The sequence below is a fragment of the Gallus gallus genome, chromosome 7, assembly GCF_016699485.2.
Source record: "Gallus gallus isolate bGalGal1 chromosome 7, bGalGal1.mat.broiler.GRCg7b, whole genome shotgun sequence".
Lineage (NCBI taxonomy): Eukaryota > Metazoa > Chordata > Aves > Galliformes > Phasianidae > Gallus > Gallus gallus.
This window is the reverse complement of record NC_052538.1, coordinates 7,604,520-7,626,110: the sequence shown is the minus strand read 5'-3', so window position 1 is coordinate 7,626,110 and position 21,591 is coordinate 7,604,520. Positions and strand designations below refer to the sequence as shown.

The window sequence follows — 21,591 nt, the reverse complement described above, 5'->3', positions numbered from 1 at the left end:
TCTAATTCCACTCGTGTAAGTGAAGAAACACAATACTGGATTTCTGAACAAACACCACGTATCCCAAGATGATTAAAACGTTCTGCCTCAAGACCACACTCTTTTTGAGCACAGCATTTCAGGCCCAGAAACAGGCTGTATGTTCTAACATTGTTAGAGTATATCCCAATCATGCACCGCATACACTGTGGCTGTGGTAATGACTCAAGAAACAAAGCTCAAGCAGGTAACACAAAGGTAGAAATACATACATCCCAAAGCAACCAACCACAACACAGTCCGTGTCAAAAAGGATAGCGAGATACTCTTCAGCAGAGGCTGGGTCCTGCAAGCTACTGTGCAAACAGACCCAACAGGCTGAGGTAACCTGCAGCAGCCAGGATCAAGCCCTTAATCACACAGCAATCATTTTAGAGCCCTGAAGTAACAACGGAGCATTCTGCAGAGAAAGGTGCTCGAGCATACCATGCTGAAGTACTTAAAGAGGATGCGTGTGTACAGATTATCAGGCTTCTCTTCTAAGTTTCTGGAGGGCACAGACTTCACTGCTCACTGAGTACTACTGCTAACCTCGCCATCATCCTGACCGAGCTCAATGGTATTACTAACGAAGATGATTAATCACCTCAATCCCTCACCTCTCTGACTCTGAATGCTGACTCCTCTTAGAGGATCCCAGCAGACGATAGGCAAAATCTGTAAAGTTGGTGATGAGGAAGTCAGCACAAGGCAAACATGAGCAATTTTAAGGAAAGCATTTAAATACTCTGCAACATCAGTGCTTGCTAGCTTTGGAAAAGATAAAGACTTGTTTTCATAAGCAACTACAACTGGGAATTGGATAGTGCCTGTGCCATGAAAACCCGTGTCTCAATGCGAACAAGAAACAATAGCAGAAAACACTGAAGAGGGCACTCATTCCCTAATGGAATATTTTGATTCCATTATTTCTGTATAGATAAAATGTATCTGTATGGATAAAAAATGGGGAAGGAAAGTCTCCCACCAGGCTGCAGCCAGGGCTGGCCTACGTGCTGAGCGTGAGGACCACGGTGTTACAGCACTCAGACGTTTGTGCTGGTATCTCTGCTCTGTGCCAATCTTTTGTGTCTTTAAGTCAGACAACATACACCATAACCACTAGTAAATGCCCAACATGTCATCATCATCTCTGTGAAGGAACACACAAGATTCTGGTGCAAAGCCAATGCTGCAAAAGTTGCTGAGGTCCTATGGGTGGCATTTCCCACACCACCTCCTCTCTTTTTTCTACACCAAAGTGGCAAGCAGTGTGTAGGAAGAATACCCTCACATACAGCCAACCACATCAACCTGATTTGTAATGGTCTCTTTACTTATTTAAGCAGGCACTGCATACAGCCCTATGCTTCCATTGCCATGTTTAGCACCGGGGGTGGCATACAAAGAGGAAAGGAAATAAAGCAACGCCTTGAGACAAGCAGCTCTCCTGCTGCTGGGCACCCTGAGGTTCAAAGCAACCCACCTGCTGGCTGCTAGCACCTTGGCTCCTGCTGAGCCATAACATTTAATTATCAGGGCATGCTGATGTGAAGGGTCAGGGGACTAGGGGGAAGTCTGACCAGATAACATGCAAAGATTCAGAGGGAGGCGGAATATTTTTCATTACACCAGATATGGCTGGAAAAGATGTTCCCAGGGCACATGAGCCCTTCCTCACACCTGAAGCAGCAGACTCAAGGCTCTCACCTGTGGCAGCTGCAACAGCATTACTGCTGCAGGTCAGTAGCTTCCCTCAACAAGGGAAACCATGGAGGCATTGCTGGGAAAAATCACTTGCAGCAGCAGAGACATCCCCAAGGGAGTTGAGCAGGAGGTGTGGGGGAGCACAGTCAACAGGACTGAGAACTGCTGTGGCTGTTGAGTGCTGCTCAGCTCTACGAGCCTTTCTTCATAAGTAGGCTGATGAGGAATCGGTTCGGCTCACACCAGACATCTGCTCTCATCTCCTGCCCTTTCTTAGCATGTCACCTCCCAGCTCTGGCCCTAGGCTCTGCAGGTGTCCCTTCTCCCTCCTAAGACACCGCTTCCAAGCCTGCACAAAAACGTGACCAAGGGCCCCAGCCTGCCTCAAAAACAACATGTAAAGGCCAGTGCAATTATGCTGACCTAATTCAGACAGTGATGATATAGAGAATAAAACCGAACTTCAACCAGCGCTATGACCATATTACAATTAAAAATTTCCCAGCAAGCTGCATTTACACATCCCAGTACCACAAAACTCTTTTATTCACACCACCAATGAAGTTTTATGGAGCGGTGTGATCATGCAAGGCCAATTCATATCGAGACAGTTGGTCTCATTCATGTATTTCTGTCTTCCACCTAGCATAATAACTGCAAGATCAGACACGGGTGCAGCAGGAACAAAGCCACTGTGACTGACTGCGATTCGGTGAACTCCTGAACCATGCAAGATCACTAAAAAAGGAGCAAATCAATATCACATGCAGTTGAGCAAAGTCAAAGCAGAAACAACAAGGCTACCCCCAAAACAGCCAAACAGCAGACATTCCCTGGAAGCCCCCCCGGCCTGCGACACAGGAGCACTGCAAGGCCAACCAACCAAAGGCAGCCATGAGGATGCTACCTTAAGCAGCTAGCACTGAGTTATTATACTGGAATGTCAAATATTTAATAGCTCAGTAATAAAACAACATGTGTTCAGTACCATAAGTGTGCTCTTGCCCAAAGCAGCCCACAAATTCCACGTGCAGAAAATACAAATTAAACGCTGACATCAGAGAAAGATTCTGTTATGCTACAAGAACAAAAAGCAAACAAACATTTTGTTGTCGTGAACAAAAATGCTGACCTCTGCTTCTCTGGGAAGGCTTCAAGAAACAACATAACTGTGGGGAAAAATGTGCAGGGCAGCAGAACAGGGCAGCGTCTGGCCCTAAAGGCTGCCAACACAGCACCAGTTCCTCCAGATTGCTCCTCCAACACAACCCATCCAGTAGGAAAATCAGTTGCAGAGCAACACATACACCTCGGTTTATCCCAGTTCTCCACTGTCATTGGAGACACACAGACAGATGTCAACCCTCTTCCTCATTTGTCAGCATTACAAAGTATAAAGGAAAAATAACTGCTGGGCTGGATGGACTGATCACATTTCAGTCAAATCAATGCAAGTAAAGATATAAGGTTCTGGGAGAAGGTGTAGCAGAATGAGTAAAAATTCATCCACGGTATACAAGCTGAATTTTATGAAGGTATTTGAAAGTTAATATGCGGTCTCTAGGTCACACATTTTAACCACACAAGTTGCTCCCTGTGACCTCCGAATAATCAACATTCTATGTGCTAACTGCATTGGTCATGAATCACATTTTACTCTAAGTTAAAGAAACTCTCCCTTTGTTACTGATACTTACAGAACAGAAAGTGATTTTATCAATAAAAGGTTTAAGAGCTGCAAAAATAACATCATAGACCATTGCAGCTTTTTAATGAGATTTTTCTTGGTCAGACATACCCCAGGCATTTCCAGACATGACTAAACTCCAAGATTCCCATTCCCAATTAACACATTCATTACTCGACAAGCCCTTCCCCCAGAGCACGAGATTACTGCTGAAGCTGATGGTCTTTAGGAGAATAATTGGCCCAGCTCCAGCTTCACCAGCCTTCATGTTTATTTTTACAAGCACGGCCTCCAGCCCAGCATGCAACCTAACACTCAAGTTCATTAAACTTTCCATCAAATACAGTTAAAAACGAACAACAGGTCATCAAGTTGTAGTCTGTTCTCTGACTGGTAGGAGTACACTTTTTTCCTTGTTTGCACATGACAACATTGAAGTAGCAGTTCCTCTTGAAGAGCTCAGAGTGGTCATGCTCAGTTTCAAGAGAGGACCACTGGGAATCCAGGTCTGATCTAGCTCTAGCAAGAGGAGCTCTTGCAGAGAAGACTTGACACTAGGATTTCCAACATTAAAAATTCAGTGTCAAACATAACTACTGTGATAGAGACTAGGAAAGACAAAAATTGTATTGTTTTCTGCTGGAATGAGCCAATTTATCTTGTCATCTTTGGCTATGGAGAGAGATCTGGCACTGTTCGTGGAGGGATTGATCTGACTCACATCCATCTATAGGGCTGGCTAACACAATTATGCTATGTCTGGCCAACTTTAAAGCTTTTTCTAAACTACTCACATTACAGGTCTCATTCCTCACAACAAACCCCTTTGAAGGTTTATAACTGCAGCTTGGTTTTAAAACTAACATATGCAGCACAGACAAAGCTATTGGTTCACAGAAATCTGCTTCAAACCCGATGCTGCAAAAGCTGCGGTCAAATGCTGTAGAAACATTTCAGTCCACTCATATAGCTTCCATTCGACTTCATTTTTTTAAACTTGGACACCATTTTTGGTATTGCCTGCAACTGGGTACTGACATAAGAGGCGATCTTACAGTCCCAAAGGGTAAAACTGTTGCCTTCCAAAGGGATTTGAGGGGCCAACTTCTGTAGCTTGTTCGAGCTGAGGAAACCTGCAGTCTCTGTAGAGCACCAACAGTAGTCCTGTATCAGTTTAACTCAGCTTCTCCAGGAGAGCATGCAAACTACAGACTTTACATGGCAAAGCAAACATTGCTTCCAGATGGAACAAAGGCTGTGTTCTAGTCTTCTAAGTCTAAAAACAGAAACACAAAGTGTGGTTTCTGTGAGCAAGGCTTGGGGAGAGGAGGGTAGCTGGTGATAAGGGAAAGGGAGAGAAGAGTTTGAAAAGTAATGCCTGGTTAATGCAGCGAGAGCCTTTCCAGCTGCTCCATACTTCAGACAGCAATAGTGGTATGAGATTTACAGGGCATTCAGCTGATGTGAAATGAAGATATTATTCCTCGAGTGGTCTCAGAAACAAAGCCACGCATAACTTTCCTACATGGTAGCAGCACGTGGCATGGACATGAACAGTGATGCCTTTCACCACTAACGTACCAAATGCTCTAACAGTTGCAGAGACCAGCAGCACTCTGCCTTTACAGCACAGATTCACAAGCAGTACTTGTAAGACCTTAAAAAAAACTGTCACACGATCAAACAAACCCAGAGATAAAAAGGGCAAATGACACTGCAACATGCTACATTTGCAACTAACTACAACTCAGCTACATGCACACACACACAAAATCCTTTGTTTCTGGAAACAGTTCAAACTTCCCAACAGAGCTCCTTTAAGTATTAGTCTTTCCCACCTGCAAGGCAAAGGAACCTACGCTGCTAGAGAAAACTGACACCCTGTATCACCTCCCAAAGCACATAATACAGCTAATTACACTGCACTTCAGTGCCACAATGGGAAACTGAAGGAAACAGGTTCCACTGCCATTGCCTCACAGAACTGCTTGAAGACAGCTGTCAGGTAGCATGTAATAGGTGATAAAAATAAAACAGATTACCCATTTGTCAGACAAACTGATTTATTTCCACCCTAAAGTATATAAAAACATGCAGATAAATATGTTGCAGTCCATAGCAGTTTACGTGAAACACCTTAAGCAATCCACTCCCATGTGGTTTACGGCAATCCTCATTAAGAGACTGCACAGGCTGGGGTACCCTCACAAAACAGGGTTTGTGTCCTCAGTGCTCTAGATAAAACTTCCAAATAGGACCCAAAGATGGGGCAAGGTAAGACTGCTATGTTTGCCTAAAGACCGAGCATTTCCATTCTCTTTTCCTTCATATTTTCTCGAGCTCAAGTAGAATGAAATCATTCCATATCCCCCATTTTTAGTGTAGGTATTAGGAATACAGTGCTAACCCTAACACTGAGGTCAGTTACACAAGCCACTGGCTGGCTTCCTGGATGAAATCCTGCATCCCAGAAGAGGCAGCCACTGCAGGACTTGTAGGGAGCTAGATGGAAGAGCAGCAAAGAGGAACCCAACTGCTACTTGCCTGCATCGGCACCTAAGGCTTAGCAAAGGGAACACGGCATATCTTCAGGGAAAGGAAGAGAGAAGTCTTTCAAAGTGTAACTCTCAAGTCACCAGGGTAAATTCTTTAACCATTTTTGGAAGAAATCTCTCTTTTTGTAAACACACATTAGCTTCGGTTTCTTCTCTAACAAGGTTTTCATGTTTCCTGAGAATCCTCATCTTACTTAGAATCATAGAATCAGGTTGGAAAGGTTGGAAAAGACCCACAGGATCATCCAGTCCAACCAATCGCCCATTACCAATGGTTCTCACTAAACCATGTCCCTCAACACAACATCCAAACGCTCTTTGAACATCACCAGGCTCGGTGACTCCACCACCTCTCTGGGCAGCCCATTCCAGTGCCTGACCACCCTTTCAGAGAAGTAGTATTTCCTAATGTCCAGCCTGAACCTTGCATTAACTTAACTTGCATTTTCTAGTTAAATTAAACTGCCGGTCCAAGCACAGAAACTGAGCAGATGAAGGTGAAGCAAAAGCAGATAGATGCAATTGTATTTTGCTAGGCTAATGCTTCTGTAGAGAGAAGGGAACAGGTGAGGTTGAGTTGGAAAACTATGAGTTGAGTTGGAATAAAGATACAGCAAAGAATGAAAAACAGAGGCACAAAAGCACAGACTATAATAAAATAAAACCAAAAAGGAATAGAGAAAGCAAACATAAAGATAATACAGATCCTCCCACGCTGGAGGATGGAAAGGAAAAAGCATAATCAAGCTATGAAGATCTGAATGCTTAGCAAGAGGAAAAAATATAGTCACACTAAAAATTAAAGGGGAGATATAATTAAATACAGAGCACATCTATTTGATTGTAATAAGCTGCAGACAACTGTTTGCAGCTCAAAGCTCTATTTTGGCTTAAACATTTCAGCTTTACTCTTGAAAGACTTATCTTTCACCAGAGGTCTTGCAAAGTCTCTACAGATCATTAAGTTCCTACAACCTTTGCAACACTATGCACATTTTAACAAAAATGGAACAAAGACATGAAGCAGGAAATGAAAGGCTTAACTGGAATCACAACTTGCCCCTTCATCTCCAGCCTGTGCTTCAGCTGCCAGTTCACAACCTTTCTCCTACTGATTATCATTCAGAGATTTATATACCTGAAGATTCTGATTACTCCCATGCATACCCAAGCTTAAAATCAAGCCATTCTAAGGAACACAACTGTTTTTTCTGCAATCTACAGGCACCACTGAAAGCAGCCCTAGCACACTTCAGACACACACTGTACATCAGGCTGCTCTAACATCCTGGAGGTACTCTGCTGCTTATTTGCAACTTCGTCCTCCTTTGACAAAAGCAGTATCAAAATCAGTGTTGCCATCAGTTCTGGAACTGTTTCTTATCACACTGGAGACACGTTGCACAATAAGGAAAAACAAAAAGGAAAATCATCCCAGGTGGAAAAATTCAAATGCACGTAATCCATTATGGGAAGGCTTACAGCTCTCAGAAGAGATTTCAGATAAATTCAGTTTTTTCTTTTTGTTGTTGTTTTATTTTATTAAAGAAAGGTGAAACTGTTCCTCCTACAACAGTCTACGTACAGGTATTCAGTCTGTCCTTGTAAATACACATATATTTCAAGAATGACAATACAGGTCCCCAGAAGATGTTATTTGTTGACATATACTCACATATACTTCATTGTGATCAAAGCGCTTTTTCAGATTATTGATGAATGAATCTTCATTAAGCGGCTCTAAAAGAACCATATCTCCCACCCCTATCATGTAATCTAAAAGTGACGTCTTGACCTCCATTTTGGCCATTTCCTTCTGCAAAGAAAGAAAGAAAAAAAAGAGCAAGGTTACCTCAAAGTTATTCTAATTATACTAATTTTTCATAGGTGTTAACCAGCAATACTAAGGTTCACAAAAACCCCATCAAATGACATTTCTTAAAGTTGTTTCCCTCCAGTACATCAAATTAAAGCTTAGATTGGCCCATATCCTGATCTGAATCTCCTTCTCACCTTACCCGCATTTCTCCAACCCAAACATCTCTTAAGCAGAAACCAAGCAGTTGAATTTGCTCAAAAACCCACTGTTTTATCTGAATTCACGAACAACATACTCTAGAGTGCATATAATCCATTACAGTGCTGCTCTTTGTTACCTGAGGCTATCAAATTATTTCATTTTTAACCAGACCTGATGAAGTTACATATTTATTTGTAATGTTATTGCTTAAGATGCAACTACGCAGCTGATAAGAAGAGGCTACATCTACAAAATTGAAGCGGCAAAAGGCAGAAGTGGGGCTAAAGCAGGGAGCCAAAATCTAACAGTTCTGATAAAGTAATTCAGATGAAGAAGTCCAGGTGAGGCCAGAACTCAATACTTATTTGATCCTTTCACGTGCTTATCCCTCCCATCCAACTGCTAGAGAAGATTCACTGAGCCCTCTCAAGAGCTCCAGGCACCCAGTCACCAATTTCAGCCATCGTGGTGGTGCTTGGGAATGAACACTGCAGCAGAAACAACTCTGCTGACAACACAAACCAGGAACCCACTACTGCACAGCTACAGTGACACTAAACAGCAATGAAACTTCTCTGGTCAGCTGTAAACTCAGCTACTGAAGATGACCAATCTGTCCTTGCTCCCCACACCAGGGCAGCATATTTTAAGTACTTTTTTCTCAGTTTCCAAAATGTCTGTTAGCAATTAGTGCTTCATACGAGTGTTAACTCACCACTGAAGCTAACCCATTCGACAGCTAATCAAGTGTAGCCTTTTAACTCTTGCTCATGTCCACAACCACTACATGCCGTTGGATTTTTGAGCAGAGAGTGACATTTGAGGGACATGAGATCTGGGCTTAAGTCACGTTTGATGCTTTTCCAAATTCAGCAAAGAGAAGCACAGCTCCCCAGGCAGCTACAGAAAGCACTACAACAAGAGCCCCAACCTGAACCAAGCCTGGGAATTGCTAGAAATTCACATGGAAAAGCAAAAACAGTGATGAACTATGGTAACCAACCAAAGCTGAGTCAACTCTGCTAGACAAACAAATAAGCATTTGTTTTAAACATAAGTGTTGGATAAATATATATATATATATATTTTTTTTTTTTTTAAGAGAAAAAAGCTTTTGTTCTTGAAAGTTCACCTCTCTGAAGCCCCCCAAATATCTTAAACATTCACAAAAATTTTCCAGAGGTATCACTTCAATTTCTGCATCCCATTAAGACAAATTCTTTACACTACCAGTCTTGTTTCTATGACCCCATAACTCTCCATAGAGCAACAACTAAAGTCCAAATAATTTTTGAAGGCTGAAAAAAAAGAAAGTCCTCGAGTATGGTACTTATTAAATAATGGGTTTGCAGCCAAAAAAAAAGTCCTAATATGGGCAATCGCAACCTAAAATTAAACTTCCAAATAGCATACCTCATCTACCATTGTGAAATGACATACCACCTACCACACTTTATGCATCACTGCTCGGGAATTTCAAGACCAGAGCAGCCAAACCCATCAGGAACACTTGTGTATTCCCAACCTCAGATGCACAAAGACACTCTATCTACTACTAAAAGCTGGATCAGAAATTTGTATACAAATATGAACTTACCTACACATTTAAGAATTTCAATTTTATGGTCAAAGGCTTATTTTCATCTTGTTGGGTTAATTTTTTTTCCTCACAATAATTTAATATCATACTACAGTAAAACTATTTCACTGACTGCCAGAAAATATTACAAGCGTAGGTGGTCAAAAATGGACAATATACCTACAGATATCCTGCTAAACACTGAAGCCTCAAAAACACTTGAATTGCATAGTGGCTCAAGTTTTGCATCATAACCCTAAAATCAGCCATCAGTGTTTGAGGACTGTCAAGGACAGCCAATGGTAACGTTTGAATTCACATGAAGCATATTAAGATTGAATGCAATAAATAATTTAACTTACTAGAAGCAGTTAATCAACTGGAGGAAGTCAAGGTATGTAACACCCTTAAAACACAAATGCTAATCTCAAAAGTAGCTCTAAGAAAACTCAGAAAGTTGTCACGCTACACAGTCTTGAAAAAGCATATATATATATATATATAACTACACATAAAAAACCTTGCTGGAATCGCAAAATGAAACTTCCATCAAGATTTTTTAGCTGTACGTCACCAAGCTCAGGAACACAATCCAAATCCACACCTAAGTATTTATAGAAATCTTTCCTCATCGGTCCCAGTGAGCTTGTTCTTCACCACAGTTTGGAGAACTGTACACCAAAGCAACCTGCTCCTTCCTCCATAGACATTCTGGCATCCTTTCACAGGTTCTCAGGAATGATGTTCAAGAACCAGGATGATGAGAGAGCTGGGACCAAAACATGCTCTTGGTGGCTCAGAGACCAGAAACAATTAAAACCACAGCTGTGCTGGCTGGGGAGCACCAGCAGACAGGAAATTAGCTTAGAGGAAAGAGTCAGAATGGGTTACATCCTTTAAAACAACGACACCCCACCTGAACAGGCCCTACAGGAAAGCTGGGGATGGACTTTTTATATATAAGGGCATGCTGCAAAAGGACAAGGGGAAATGGTTTTAAAGTGGAAGAGGGTAGGTTTAGACTAGATATTAGGAAGAAATTATTTACTGGGAGGATGGTGAGGCACTGGAACAGGTTGCCCAGTGAGGTTGTGGATGCTCCCTCCCTGAAAACATTCAAGGCCAGGCTGGATGGGGCTGTGAGCAACCTGGCCCAGAGTGAGGTGTCCCTGCCTATAGCAGGGGTTTGGAACCAGATGATTTTAAAGGTCCCTTCCAACCCAAACCATTCTGTGATTCTATGTTCAGTTATTATCCTAGTAAGGCTCTTGAAAGGGAGATTCCTTGTGGGGTGGAAGTGAGGCTCAATGTGAACTGGGCCGGAATTTCAAACTGGAAATTATCCATTGATTTAACAAGAGCAATGCATTATTTATCTATAACATCCCATTTTGTCGACATCAAGAAAAACAGCAACATAGTACAAAAGATTACAGCTGCCAGTCACTGAATTTTTAATATGGCAACCAATTATCTCTGCATGGAAGCAAAATCCTTCTAACACTTCCAGTCTAAAAATTAGAGTCTTCATCAAACATTTCCTGAGCCCTACCACACCCACTTACAATCTTCCAAATTTACCTTCCTTATTCCGAAAGCACACATTGACAGCATTTCAGAACATCTCTCTTTTCTCCATCCATTTGCCAAATCTCTTCCTTCTCGCTCTGGTTTTGCATCTAGGCCTTAACTCAATGAAGTGAGAACAGTTTCAACACTTTTCCATTCTCAGGGAATTAGGGGGAAAAAAAAAAAAAAAGCTTGTTCAGTAATCCCTCACAGCTTGACCTATTTTATGTTGGACACAACTTGCTCTGCAGGAGGAAGGCTGGGCATGCTACATCCGTAACATGCTTTTATCCACATGCTGTTAGACATAGGTTTTTGGTATCTATTGCTTGTAGGGCCTAGGAGTGCCATCCTGTGCTCACATCCACCGAGGCCAGCTGGATCTCATCCTTCCTGTCCCTCCAGGCCTCGAAGATGGCAAATTGAAAACTACAGTCCTCCCGAGCCACAGCAGTCTTATCATCAGCCCCTCTGAAATGAGAACTAATGATGGGTATAAATAGAAGATTATACAAAGAATAGGCAAACCCCCAAAGCCCTGTACAACTACATTCACAGTCCTCTAAGGGGAAAGGAAGTAATGCTACATTACTGGCATAGAGCACGCTACAGAATTGTCCACGTTTTTCCACACCGTCCTCATACAGTGTAACAAGAACAGAGCACAGCACAGTGCTGCAGCTTGTGACTTCTTGCAAAAGTCCGACAGACTGCAGTCAGGAGGGTTAAATGGTAAGGATGGCAACAGCACCAAAATGTGTTGCTAAAAACCAAAATTATAGAATGGTTCAGGCTGGAAGAGACCTTTAAGTTCATCTGGTTCCAACCCCCTGCTATAGGCAGGGACACCTCCCACTAGACCAGATTGCTCACAGCCCCATGCAGCCCAGCCTTGAATGCTTCCAGAGTGGAAGCATCCACAACCTCGCTGGGCAATCTGCTCCAGTGTTTCACCATCCCCACAGTAAACAATTTCTTCCTAATACCTAGTCTAAACCTACCCTCTCCCAGTTTAAAGCCATTACCCCTTGTCCTTTTGCTACGTGCCCTTCCCAAAATGCATCCTACAACTCTCCATCTTTCTGTATGGCCAGTGTGTGACTACCCTGCAGGGTCATTTCTGTTCCTCCACCAAGCAGTGCCACAGCCCCATTGAACACACCAGTAATTTCCAAACTAAAAAAGTTTACAGTTTGTAGCTTTAGAATTAGGTAACGTTCCCACCAGGTTACTACTAAGCAAGACCTGTTATCTGAAAGCCTGGTTCAACTTCTTTTTCTGTAGGCACTGACCATTAGCCATGCATACCAGATTATTTCAGTAGTTAACAGCAAATAGCTCCAGTAAATTGCACCAGTCAAATGGGGTATATTTGTGTTAACATTGCAGGAATGTTTGCATCAGACATCAGCACAATGGGAATGGCTTTTTAGCAACATCAGATTACTGCAGAGTTGTGCTCCAGTGACTGCAATTTAGATGACAAAAGATTTGCCCAAAAGAATTCAATGGCAGAAATGAGCACTCTGTGGGCTGGTGCTGTGGAACGCCACGATTTAGCTACAGATTGTGCAATTTTCAGGAACCAAACAGGCCACTTCTGTACCACTGAACAACCGCAGTCACGTGAAGCAACACCATCTAGTAGGAGTTTAATGATGAAGGCTCAACTGCAGCTTAGAGAAGTGCTATAATTATGCTCTATTTGGAAATTTGAAGGATGTTTACTGGGACGTTTTCTCCCACTGCCACAAACAGCAGCTTAAACTCTCCTCGTTAACAGCATCAAAGTCATCGAATCATACAATCCTAGAATGGCTTGGGTTGGAAGGGACTTCAAAAACCATCTAGTTCCAACCCCCTACCATGGGCAGGGTTGCCGACCACTAGATCGGACTGCCCAGGAGCCCATCAAGCCTAGCCTTGAGTGCCTCCAGAGATGGAGGGCAGAGTAGAGGAGGATGATCACCTTCCTCTCCCTGCTGGACACCCTTCTGTTGGTGCAGTCTCGGATACCATTGGCCTTCCAGGCTGCAAGAGCACAGTCCTTTAACAGTGGAAAGGAAAGAGGTTTGGTTGTTATTGCTGGACTGTTCTGGGGTTGGTTTTGGCTTTACGTGACCCCTGTCATGTAAAAGGTGCACTGGACCTTATCACAAAAAGAAAGTCATGTGTGCAGTATGAACCTCACTCTCCTCCTTCCTAACAGGAAACCAACGCATGACACCTGGGGACAGTAAAGTGCTGGATTTACGTTCTCTAAGGCTGGTTTCTGTTCCTTTTGCCTACCAGTGAGCACAACATCAGCTTGGACATCGCCTACTGCAGTAAGAGCCTGCAGGGTGCATCTATTCTACTTTATACACCTACCAGTACCAGCTTTCAAATTTCTTGCAATGACTGGCAACCACAGCACAATAACCTCCGGCTGTAAGCACACACCAGGCTGATCTGTTTCCAAAGGCAGCTTGCTTTGAAGCTGAGCTGTCAGGGTCATGCAGTCACATTGGCTTTGGGGAAGTAGCTGTGGAGCAGCTATCCAGCTACCCTGAGCCTCAAAACTGTGGGATTTGGACTTGCTTTTTTTTCAGTGTTCTAGAGAGAGAACACTTTGGGCAACTTCAATGCATTTGGAAACAAGGTCTTCACTAACAAGGCTGTTCTGATGTCCAAAATTTTGATCAACTTCCCGCTGACTTCAACAGAAACATGATCCATACTGCTTCTTACATTTAGGATTTTTTAGTCATTGTCTAACCACCAAGTTTTGTAGTTATTGCAGATCCATATCTTCAGAAAGGGACAAAATACTCAGGAGGAAAGGGAAGTCTCTCTTTTGTACGTACCTCACTACTATCCTCTTGAATCCTCCTCGAAACAAGGAGTGAAACGTGACTGTAAAACCTAAAGTTGCCCCATGTCCCGCCTTCTTCCCCTAAAGACTACATTTACTACATTTCAAATGGACAGTGTTCCTCAGACCACAATTCTGTGATTTCAAAGGTTGTCAGTCCAGAACACGAACACAGAAAGAAAACAGTCTCATTCTCTTTTTTAAACAAAAACAAAACTCAGCTCTTGCTATTGAATAGGCAGGGGGTGTCCTCTTAGACCCACTATCTTCATCTTTTAAGCTGCCACTTGAAACTTCCTGCCAATTTTTTGGGATCCTACCCAGTCCAAAGATTAGGTTTGCACAGTTGTTGCAGAAGCAGGGCAAAGAAACCAAGGTAGCCCTTAGTTATTTTGGGGGGTCCTATGTTTGCTGTATGTGACGCATAAGCAGCTTGCTGCCACATCAGAGCTTGTCTTCAAAAGATCCCCCTGTAGCAGATCCTCACAAAATACCATTTGAAAACAACCCACCTCACAAAGTCAGAGCATTTCTTTCAGAAGAGGTTTCACTCCTCTGGGAGCAATCCAGCAATCAGCAGTAATCTATATCATTTCTCCTTTTATGATTATGCCATTTCTGCTTTCCTTCGAACACAAGCACGCAGGCACAGAGCAAGCCGCTGTGCCCTCCAGGCAGCACAGGAATCATGCACCCCCCAGTACTGCCGAAAGAAACCTGCTTGTACTGTGTCACTAAGGGGGTATAAAGAGATACCTTAATACCAAAGGGTTAATAGACATAATACATGCTAATCTTCACAAATGTTCAGGTTTCTTCCCCATTCAACATGGTGACAAGCCTCAAAGATATGCAAAATATAAAATAACATAACAAGTAAAGCCACAGCTTCATACAGCTCCAACCGCTGAAGGGAAAGAAACCACATGAAGTCCTCTCAGCCATCCTTGAACTTGACTTAAGACAGAACATGGACAAGCACAGAGTGACCGAGATCCAGATCCCCAGCCACCTGTCACCAAGCCCCCACAATAACTGAGCATAGCTGTGACTGATAGAGCAGTGGGAAACACCATCACATGCCCAGAGTCCAGTCCAAGGGCCGGTCTACAGAGCAAAGTCCAAGTGCCCATGCACTTGTATTCTCTTCCAGGACTAAAGTCTGGGTGAAACTGCAACGTACGTGGCTGAGTACTGTGTATTTTCATACTGTTTGCTTTCCTATTGTCTAAAACAGGAGTAAAAGAAGCCAAGAACACCACCCAATAGATTTATCCATGCCCACTGAACCCTCTCTCTCCTGAAAACTTAACCCGGCAGGCTCAGCCAGCATCCAAAGCTGCCTTGAGATGGCCATGGCAAGCCACGAAGGCAAAGCCATGTTCTTCCTCTTGGATGTTTTCAAGAAAAGGGTAGATAGAGCACTTAGGGACATGGTTTAGTGGACACGGTGCTGGTGGGTCAGTGCTGGACCAGGTCATCTTAGTGGTCTTTTCCAAAACCTATGATTCAAGGGCAGAAGAAGCTTAGATAACTTAACAGGTGCTCTTAGATGAGTACGCTCGTTTCAAGCATTGAACAATATCCAGTTAGGTCATTTTCATTCTCAGCAGTCACTTTCATTAGTACATCTGAAATCACAGCATAAAAGCCATCAGTTATTAAAACAAGGTATCTCCAGCTACTCCTGTGTATCTCTGTCCTTATCAAAAGGCATCTGGGAAAATGCGGGCAGTTCAAAAGGCTGCATTTCGACACATGCTAATCACTCTGCTCCAAAAGTCCAGGAGGATAGATGCCAGCACACATTCTAAAATCTATCATGATAAACTAAGTCATTTCCAAACAAAATGCAACACTGCACCTCCCCAAAAGAGCTATAAAGAAAGGAGGAAGGGAAACAACCAGTCTCGGGGCAGAGAAACTTTACATGCACTCACAGGTACCAAGCTTTCCTTTGCTTTGTCTCAGCAAGTGTTCCCATCTGGCAGTTTTGGGAAGCCAAAAGACTCATTCACAACTTCCCCGTGACAGAAGTGTGCTGCGAGGTACGAGGAGCTGGACTGCACCCTTGCTTGCAAGAGGATTTATAGGGGTTTCTCGTGGAGCAAGCTTCATTTCAGCGTAGCCTCAGGCTCTTTGATCACTCAAGGTAATCTCCAGAGGCCTTTTAACTGCTGCAGCCTGACAGCTGCGTAACTGAGCAATGACAGCAGTAGCTATGTCTATTCTGCGTGTTTGAGGCTGGTGCCAAAACCACTGTATCATACAATTGTTACTACTATATGCTACAGCTTCTCCAGAGAGCAGTTTGTCAGCCTTCTCACGTTTCATGAGAAATAGCTCTAGCAGCATGTCTAATTCCTAGCCTAAGTGCATTCATGGTCAGCTAATAGTTACTTCTTGCTTGCGCTAATGTTATTGGTGTTTTGTTTTGAAATGTTAATGTTTCTTCTCCTTGCCTGGAGTTTCCCTTCCTACACCACAGGAAAACACTTGGAGAGGACCTTCTCACCGTCCAGCTGTACCCAGGTCCTCTTGTGTTCCTCCACGGCTTCCCTATGGCCCCCACTCTTATAGGAGCCCTTCTATGCTCACACTCCTCCCTGAGCCCAGCGTGTCCGAGCAGGGTTAGCAAAGGCTGCACAGAAGATTACCAGAATCTTCACAACCACAACCAGGAATATTCTCTCCCAGAAGCAGGGATTTGTTTTGACACTCCCCGCTAATTCTTTTTCCTTCTCCAAAGCAGCGCTCTTAACCTGCCCTCTGTGACAACCCAACCGCTCCCACAGGCACAGACCTACTCACAGACATTGAGGCTAGGAAGCTTCTTCAGACTCTCAGAGCTCAGATGGCTTAGCCCATATATGTTTAACTGCTCCCAAAAATGACCTCTGTCCATCAACCAGCACCATCTTCCTTCTGGTCTTTCTCCAAGCATCTGCTAATGAAAAGGGAGGGTAGCTGGTATTTTGGCCACAAAATAGACTTCTCCTGTCATGTCTAGTAAACACGAGCCCTGCCAGGCAAAGCCACCTTCTGCACACACAGGCAAAGGGTTCCAGCTAAACTGCTTGGCCAACAGCTCACAGGTCCCTGGGATCCCAGAAAAAAAGGGGACCTTTGCCTCACTCGGCCAGCATCACCATTAAATTGCTCGTTTGCTTCCTGAGAAGAACATTGGCAAGCAATAGTATCACCTTCACTCCCCTCATCAGCTTTCCCCAAAGTAGAACTAACTTCTAGTAACACCACTCTCCAAAGAATGCCATGTAGGAAGGTCTTTAAGGATACCTCTTTGACCTAAAGGGACGCCATTAACTTCTCTGAATAGCTTCAACACAAAGGCATTTAAACACAGAGAGTAAGCACAGCTTCCTTCGCTCTTGTCTTCTCAAGATACAAAACTCAACACCCTATCACCCAGAAGATTCCCACTTTCATTTCTGAGGTGCAGATTTCCAAAGGTCAGCATAAAATACAGCACTGGGACTTCACATGAGCTCCACTATGCATAAAAACCAATAATCCCAATGTTCCCATTGCATCAAGTCCTCCAGTTTAATCATTCCTACTCTTAATTTAAGTACCCTCAGTAGTGCTTTAGAATATGCCAACCATGAAAATCATGGAAAACCACAGAAAAAGCAGCAGGGAAAGAAAAACAAGAGACCTGGCACACAGAGCATACAGGAAAGTCGTACCCATGCTCACCAGGCTGTGGTCACTAACTTCTCTTTAAATGGTTTTCTGCTGACAGTAGGAAAAAAACACAACACAAGTCTCTCCACATTGCCTGTATTTGGGAACTAAGGAGACCTACAGCAAGTAATTCCCACAGTAAAGCACCACCAACCCTTCTACTCAGCATAGCTATCTGGCAGCTATTCCCTCTTTCTCCTTCCTATACACTTCTTCCTGGTATCTTTGTTATTCTGCGTCTTGCAGCTGAGAAGGGGACTGGATAAATCGTCTTCATCTGCAAAAGCATCTTTTGAGACCCTGTCCTCTCCCATGGAAATGCTTCCAGCACCACAGTGACTTTACCAGTAGACCTGAAATATAGCTAGAAATGGAGAGAAGTTTGCTTGCCACTACCAAATGGGAAATTTCCCAGTAACGTGGAGGTAGGAAAGAAAAACACTAACACTGTCCATGTGATTATGCCCCTAGCTCTTTGCCTGTAAAAAGAATTTGGACCATTTTAGCCCTGCATTTAGACAACACATTAGTCAAAAGTCTCAAGTCTGCAGACAATCCTCTAAGGTTACTTAAAATTGAGATAAGCAAAAAGTGAGATAAACTGCTTGTTTTTACAACAGGGTTCTTCAAACCCAGAGCAAAGCATCAAAAATGGCAGGAATTGCTGAAAATGGCCACACATACCATTAAAAGTACATTCCAGCCCTGCTCAATGAGCCCAGCCCATGCTGGGCCAGTCCCTGAGGAACACACTGCACAGTACACAGCCACCAGATACAGCATGGGACTGCAGGAACATGATGTGCCTGAGGCCTGGGAAGGATAGGGTGAGGTACCAGAGGCAAGTCAGTAAATAGGAGCCACCTGGTTAGAGATAAAACAGCTAGGCAGGAGACCTAAGTCAAAAGTGGTTAGAAAGCATGGAAAAGAGCTAGTGCCCCCACTGAAGGATGGAAGATGGGAAGCCCAGAGAGGGTCACACAAAATCGTCTTCACACACATGGCAAGCAGAAAGGCTTCTCCTGTTCAAAGAGTAAAGTATCTACTATATCTCTTCTATGTAGTTACATATATGTGATGGCATGTGGAAAGGTTTGGAGAACCTCATCTTCCTCCTCCCTCAGCACTGTCCCCCAAGACAGGGGCCGTCCATCAGTGAGAAGGGGAGATCCTGCCCTCCACCCTCTGCTCAGACACTGAAGCCTGGAGTTCTACACAGCAGGAGAGCAAAGCTTTCACAGTCTACAAGCAAATTGGGACATAACTGCAGTGGGTGAATACTTTGCAACTGTAGCCTATATCAAGACTGATGCTAAGACTAGCAAAGACTCCCAAACCTGTGCAGTTCTGGTACTCTCTGCAGCAGATACAACAAAGAGCTGCAGCCCTTCCCAATGCCCCATCAGTGCAAAAGAAAAACCTTCACTTTTATTTTCTTTTTCAATCTGGGTACAGCAAAACAAAAGAAAATCAGTGCTATTCTTTACTACTACTTTGTGACAAAGCACGCGTTGGTGCTAGTTCATACATCAGAAATCAGGTTCTGCTTTCCTTCTTTCTGGAGGACTTGAATGGCGAGGTTACATAAGGGTGTAATCAGAGCTGTTACTTCCTTTCCTAGCTGAAGAGAAAAAGCTGTGGATCAGGTTACAAACTCAAGGGCCGGACATCACTACTGCAGCCTTCCCACATTTTGCCCATAATCCCCAACAGACGAGAGAAGCTGCTTAGATATCTTTTACTACAGTGCTCTGAGAATGTAAAAGAAGATGTATATGGTTATTAGGGAAAGAAAGAAAGAGAAAAACAAGTCCATATGTTTGTCTTTCATCAAACTCAGGAAATTCCCCAAGCTTGAAGCATACAATCACTCAAGTTACCGCTTTCCATTTCAGTTTCTTCTTCATAAGCACAATAAAACGGATGAATGAAACATAGTGGAGGTGTTCAAGGAATGTGTAGATGTGGTATTGAAGGACATGGCTTAGTGGAAAATATTGGTCGTAGGTGGATGGCTAGACTGGATGATCTTAGAGGTCTTTTCCAACCTTGCTGAACCTATGACACTATAAGGGAAGATGTATAGGTGAGCCTGGCATGCAAGCAGAACTAAATGTACAGTAGTGCACTACACACCAGTAGTGTTTAACATAGGCTGATGTGTTCATGTTCACCCCAGCCGTGGCCACACCGAGCACATGGGAGTAGGCAAGGTGGTGCCTGTAGGCAGCACCAAACAGCAATCCAGCTCATCCCACTGGTGCCTTCCTCCTCACCTTCCTCCCCGATTCCCAAGCCGCTGCTGAAGGAAGATGAGATCAGAATCCTGCGGGAAGAATTTCTGTTCCCACAGAGCTCAGAGGAACCGGATGATCTCAGAGGATCATGTGAAGAAAGTCCATGACACTTCCATGAGGCGGAGCATCATCGGAGCACTGCCAGCAGTTTCTTAAGAGCACGCAGTGGGAAAAATTAATGGCTTTGCTTATGTTTCCAATTTCTCTCCCACTTCCTCCTCCCATTTGCCAGACTCTGTCTTCCCTTCCCCCAGCAGCACGGGTAGGCTCGCAGCACACATCTGCCCTTCTGAAGAAAAGCACAGAGAGCCTTGCACAGCAGCTGAAGGGCTGACACTCATCGTCCAACTCAACTCCATGCCCTGGCGCTGTTCTCCTGTACAGTTCCTCCCTACAGACGGGACTTAAGCTCACACAGAAATAAATCTCCCTATATATAAACAAATAACAAGGTTAGTTTCTGTGATCTAAGATGCTATGAAGAGTTCTTTCACCTCTGCCTTGTTGAACACCCGCTCTCCCCTGCCAGGAGCCCTCACACCACCCACCCAGCACAGCACCCCACACGGCGCAGGTGTTCTCACAGATATCCATCCCTAAGGACAGGAGGGAGCTGGTGGTGCCCTGCAACACCAACATTTGCAAGCAGTGACCACTGCACGCTTCTCTTGGAACAATGGGCATGGTCCAGCCATGGCACTCCACACAGAGGCACGCTTGGAGCTCCACATTAAAGCTATTTAGAACCAGGCTGGGACAGCTGGAAACAAAAGCACGTGTGACAACATCGGTAACATGAATGCATTAAAAAGCAGCCGAGCTCCGGGCTACAGCAGATGAATCCAAGTCCTCCTGCCCTAACACCAGACGCTTTGGGGGAAAGCCATGTTTTCGGCACAGGGCTTGACAAAGTGATAATTCATCCGGGGAAAGACGGGCAGCTTGCTGCCAGCCTTCATTCACAATTAACAATGGGACGGCGGGACACGGGAACCTCATGACTCAACACAAAAACTGCACTGTCAGCCATTTTACCTTGACCTTTACGTTCCTCACCAGTAACTTCTAACCGGGCTACATTTTGGACAACCAGTTACACTAACGTACGTCGGAAGAGCGGCAACCTATTATATCAGTCCCTTCAATCACCTCCACCCTTCGGAGCGGTCTCGGTAGGCACAGTAACCCGCACCGCTCGCATCGCAGAGGGGGGCGAGCCGCCCCGGAGCCGCCCCGCGCGCTGCTACCCCGAGCGCAGCGGCCACACTCCTCCCGCCCAGGGATGCGCTCGGCGAGACTGCAGCGAGCTCCAGAGCTCCGCTTTCTGCTCCCCTCCCCGAATCCCCGCCGCTCGTTTGAATGAAGCGAAGCCACGCTCCCGCGGCAGTGACTCCAGGCGGGAGGAAGCAGATGCTGCGGTCCCCCTTGAAGTAGCAAGCCCCAACCCATCTCCTCCCGCGGCCCCCCGCGCCCCGTACCTCGGCAGCCAGCCGCAGCCCCAGCGTCTCCCGTCCCGACACCGCCCGGCAGCAGCCGCGGGGACCGGGAGCGTTCCCGCCCCACCCGGTCCGCGAGGGGCGGAGGCGGCCCCGAGCTGGGA

At 44.5% G+C, this 21,591-nt stretch overlaps 1 protein-coding gene across 20 annotated transcripts in view; it reads right to left on the bottom strand.

Moving 5' to 3' along the window:
- The window catches only part of MYO1B (myosin IB), a 117,731-nt gene that overhangs the window by 75,803 nt on the left and 20,337 nt on the right, over positions 1-21,591 (bottom strand). For 8 of the 20 annotated variants that reach the window (XM_046944048.1, XM_004942576.5, XM_004942575.5 and 5 more), the window contains exons 1-3: positions 21,470-21,512; positions 16,801-16,933; positions 7,643-7,783 (exon numbers count right to left, since the gene is read on the bottom strand). In XM_046944048.1, coding sequence (XP_046800004.1) covers positions 7,643-7,783; positions 16,801-16,806 — 147 coding nt within the window. In that variant the 5' untranslated portion in view covers positions 16,807-16,933; positions 21,470-21,512. Of the gene's footprint in view, positions 1-7,642; positions 7,784-16,800; positions 16,937-21,469; positions 21,513-21,591 lie in introns of those variants that run through there. The other 12 variants (XM_046944053.1, XM_046944051.1, XM_046944054.1 and 9 more) reach the window with 3 other exon arrangements.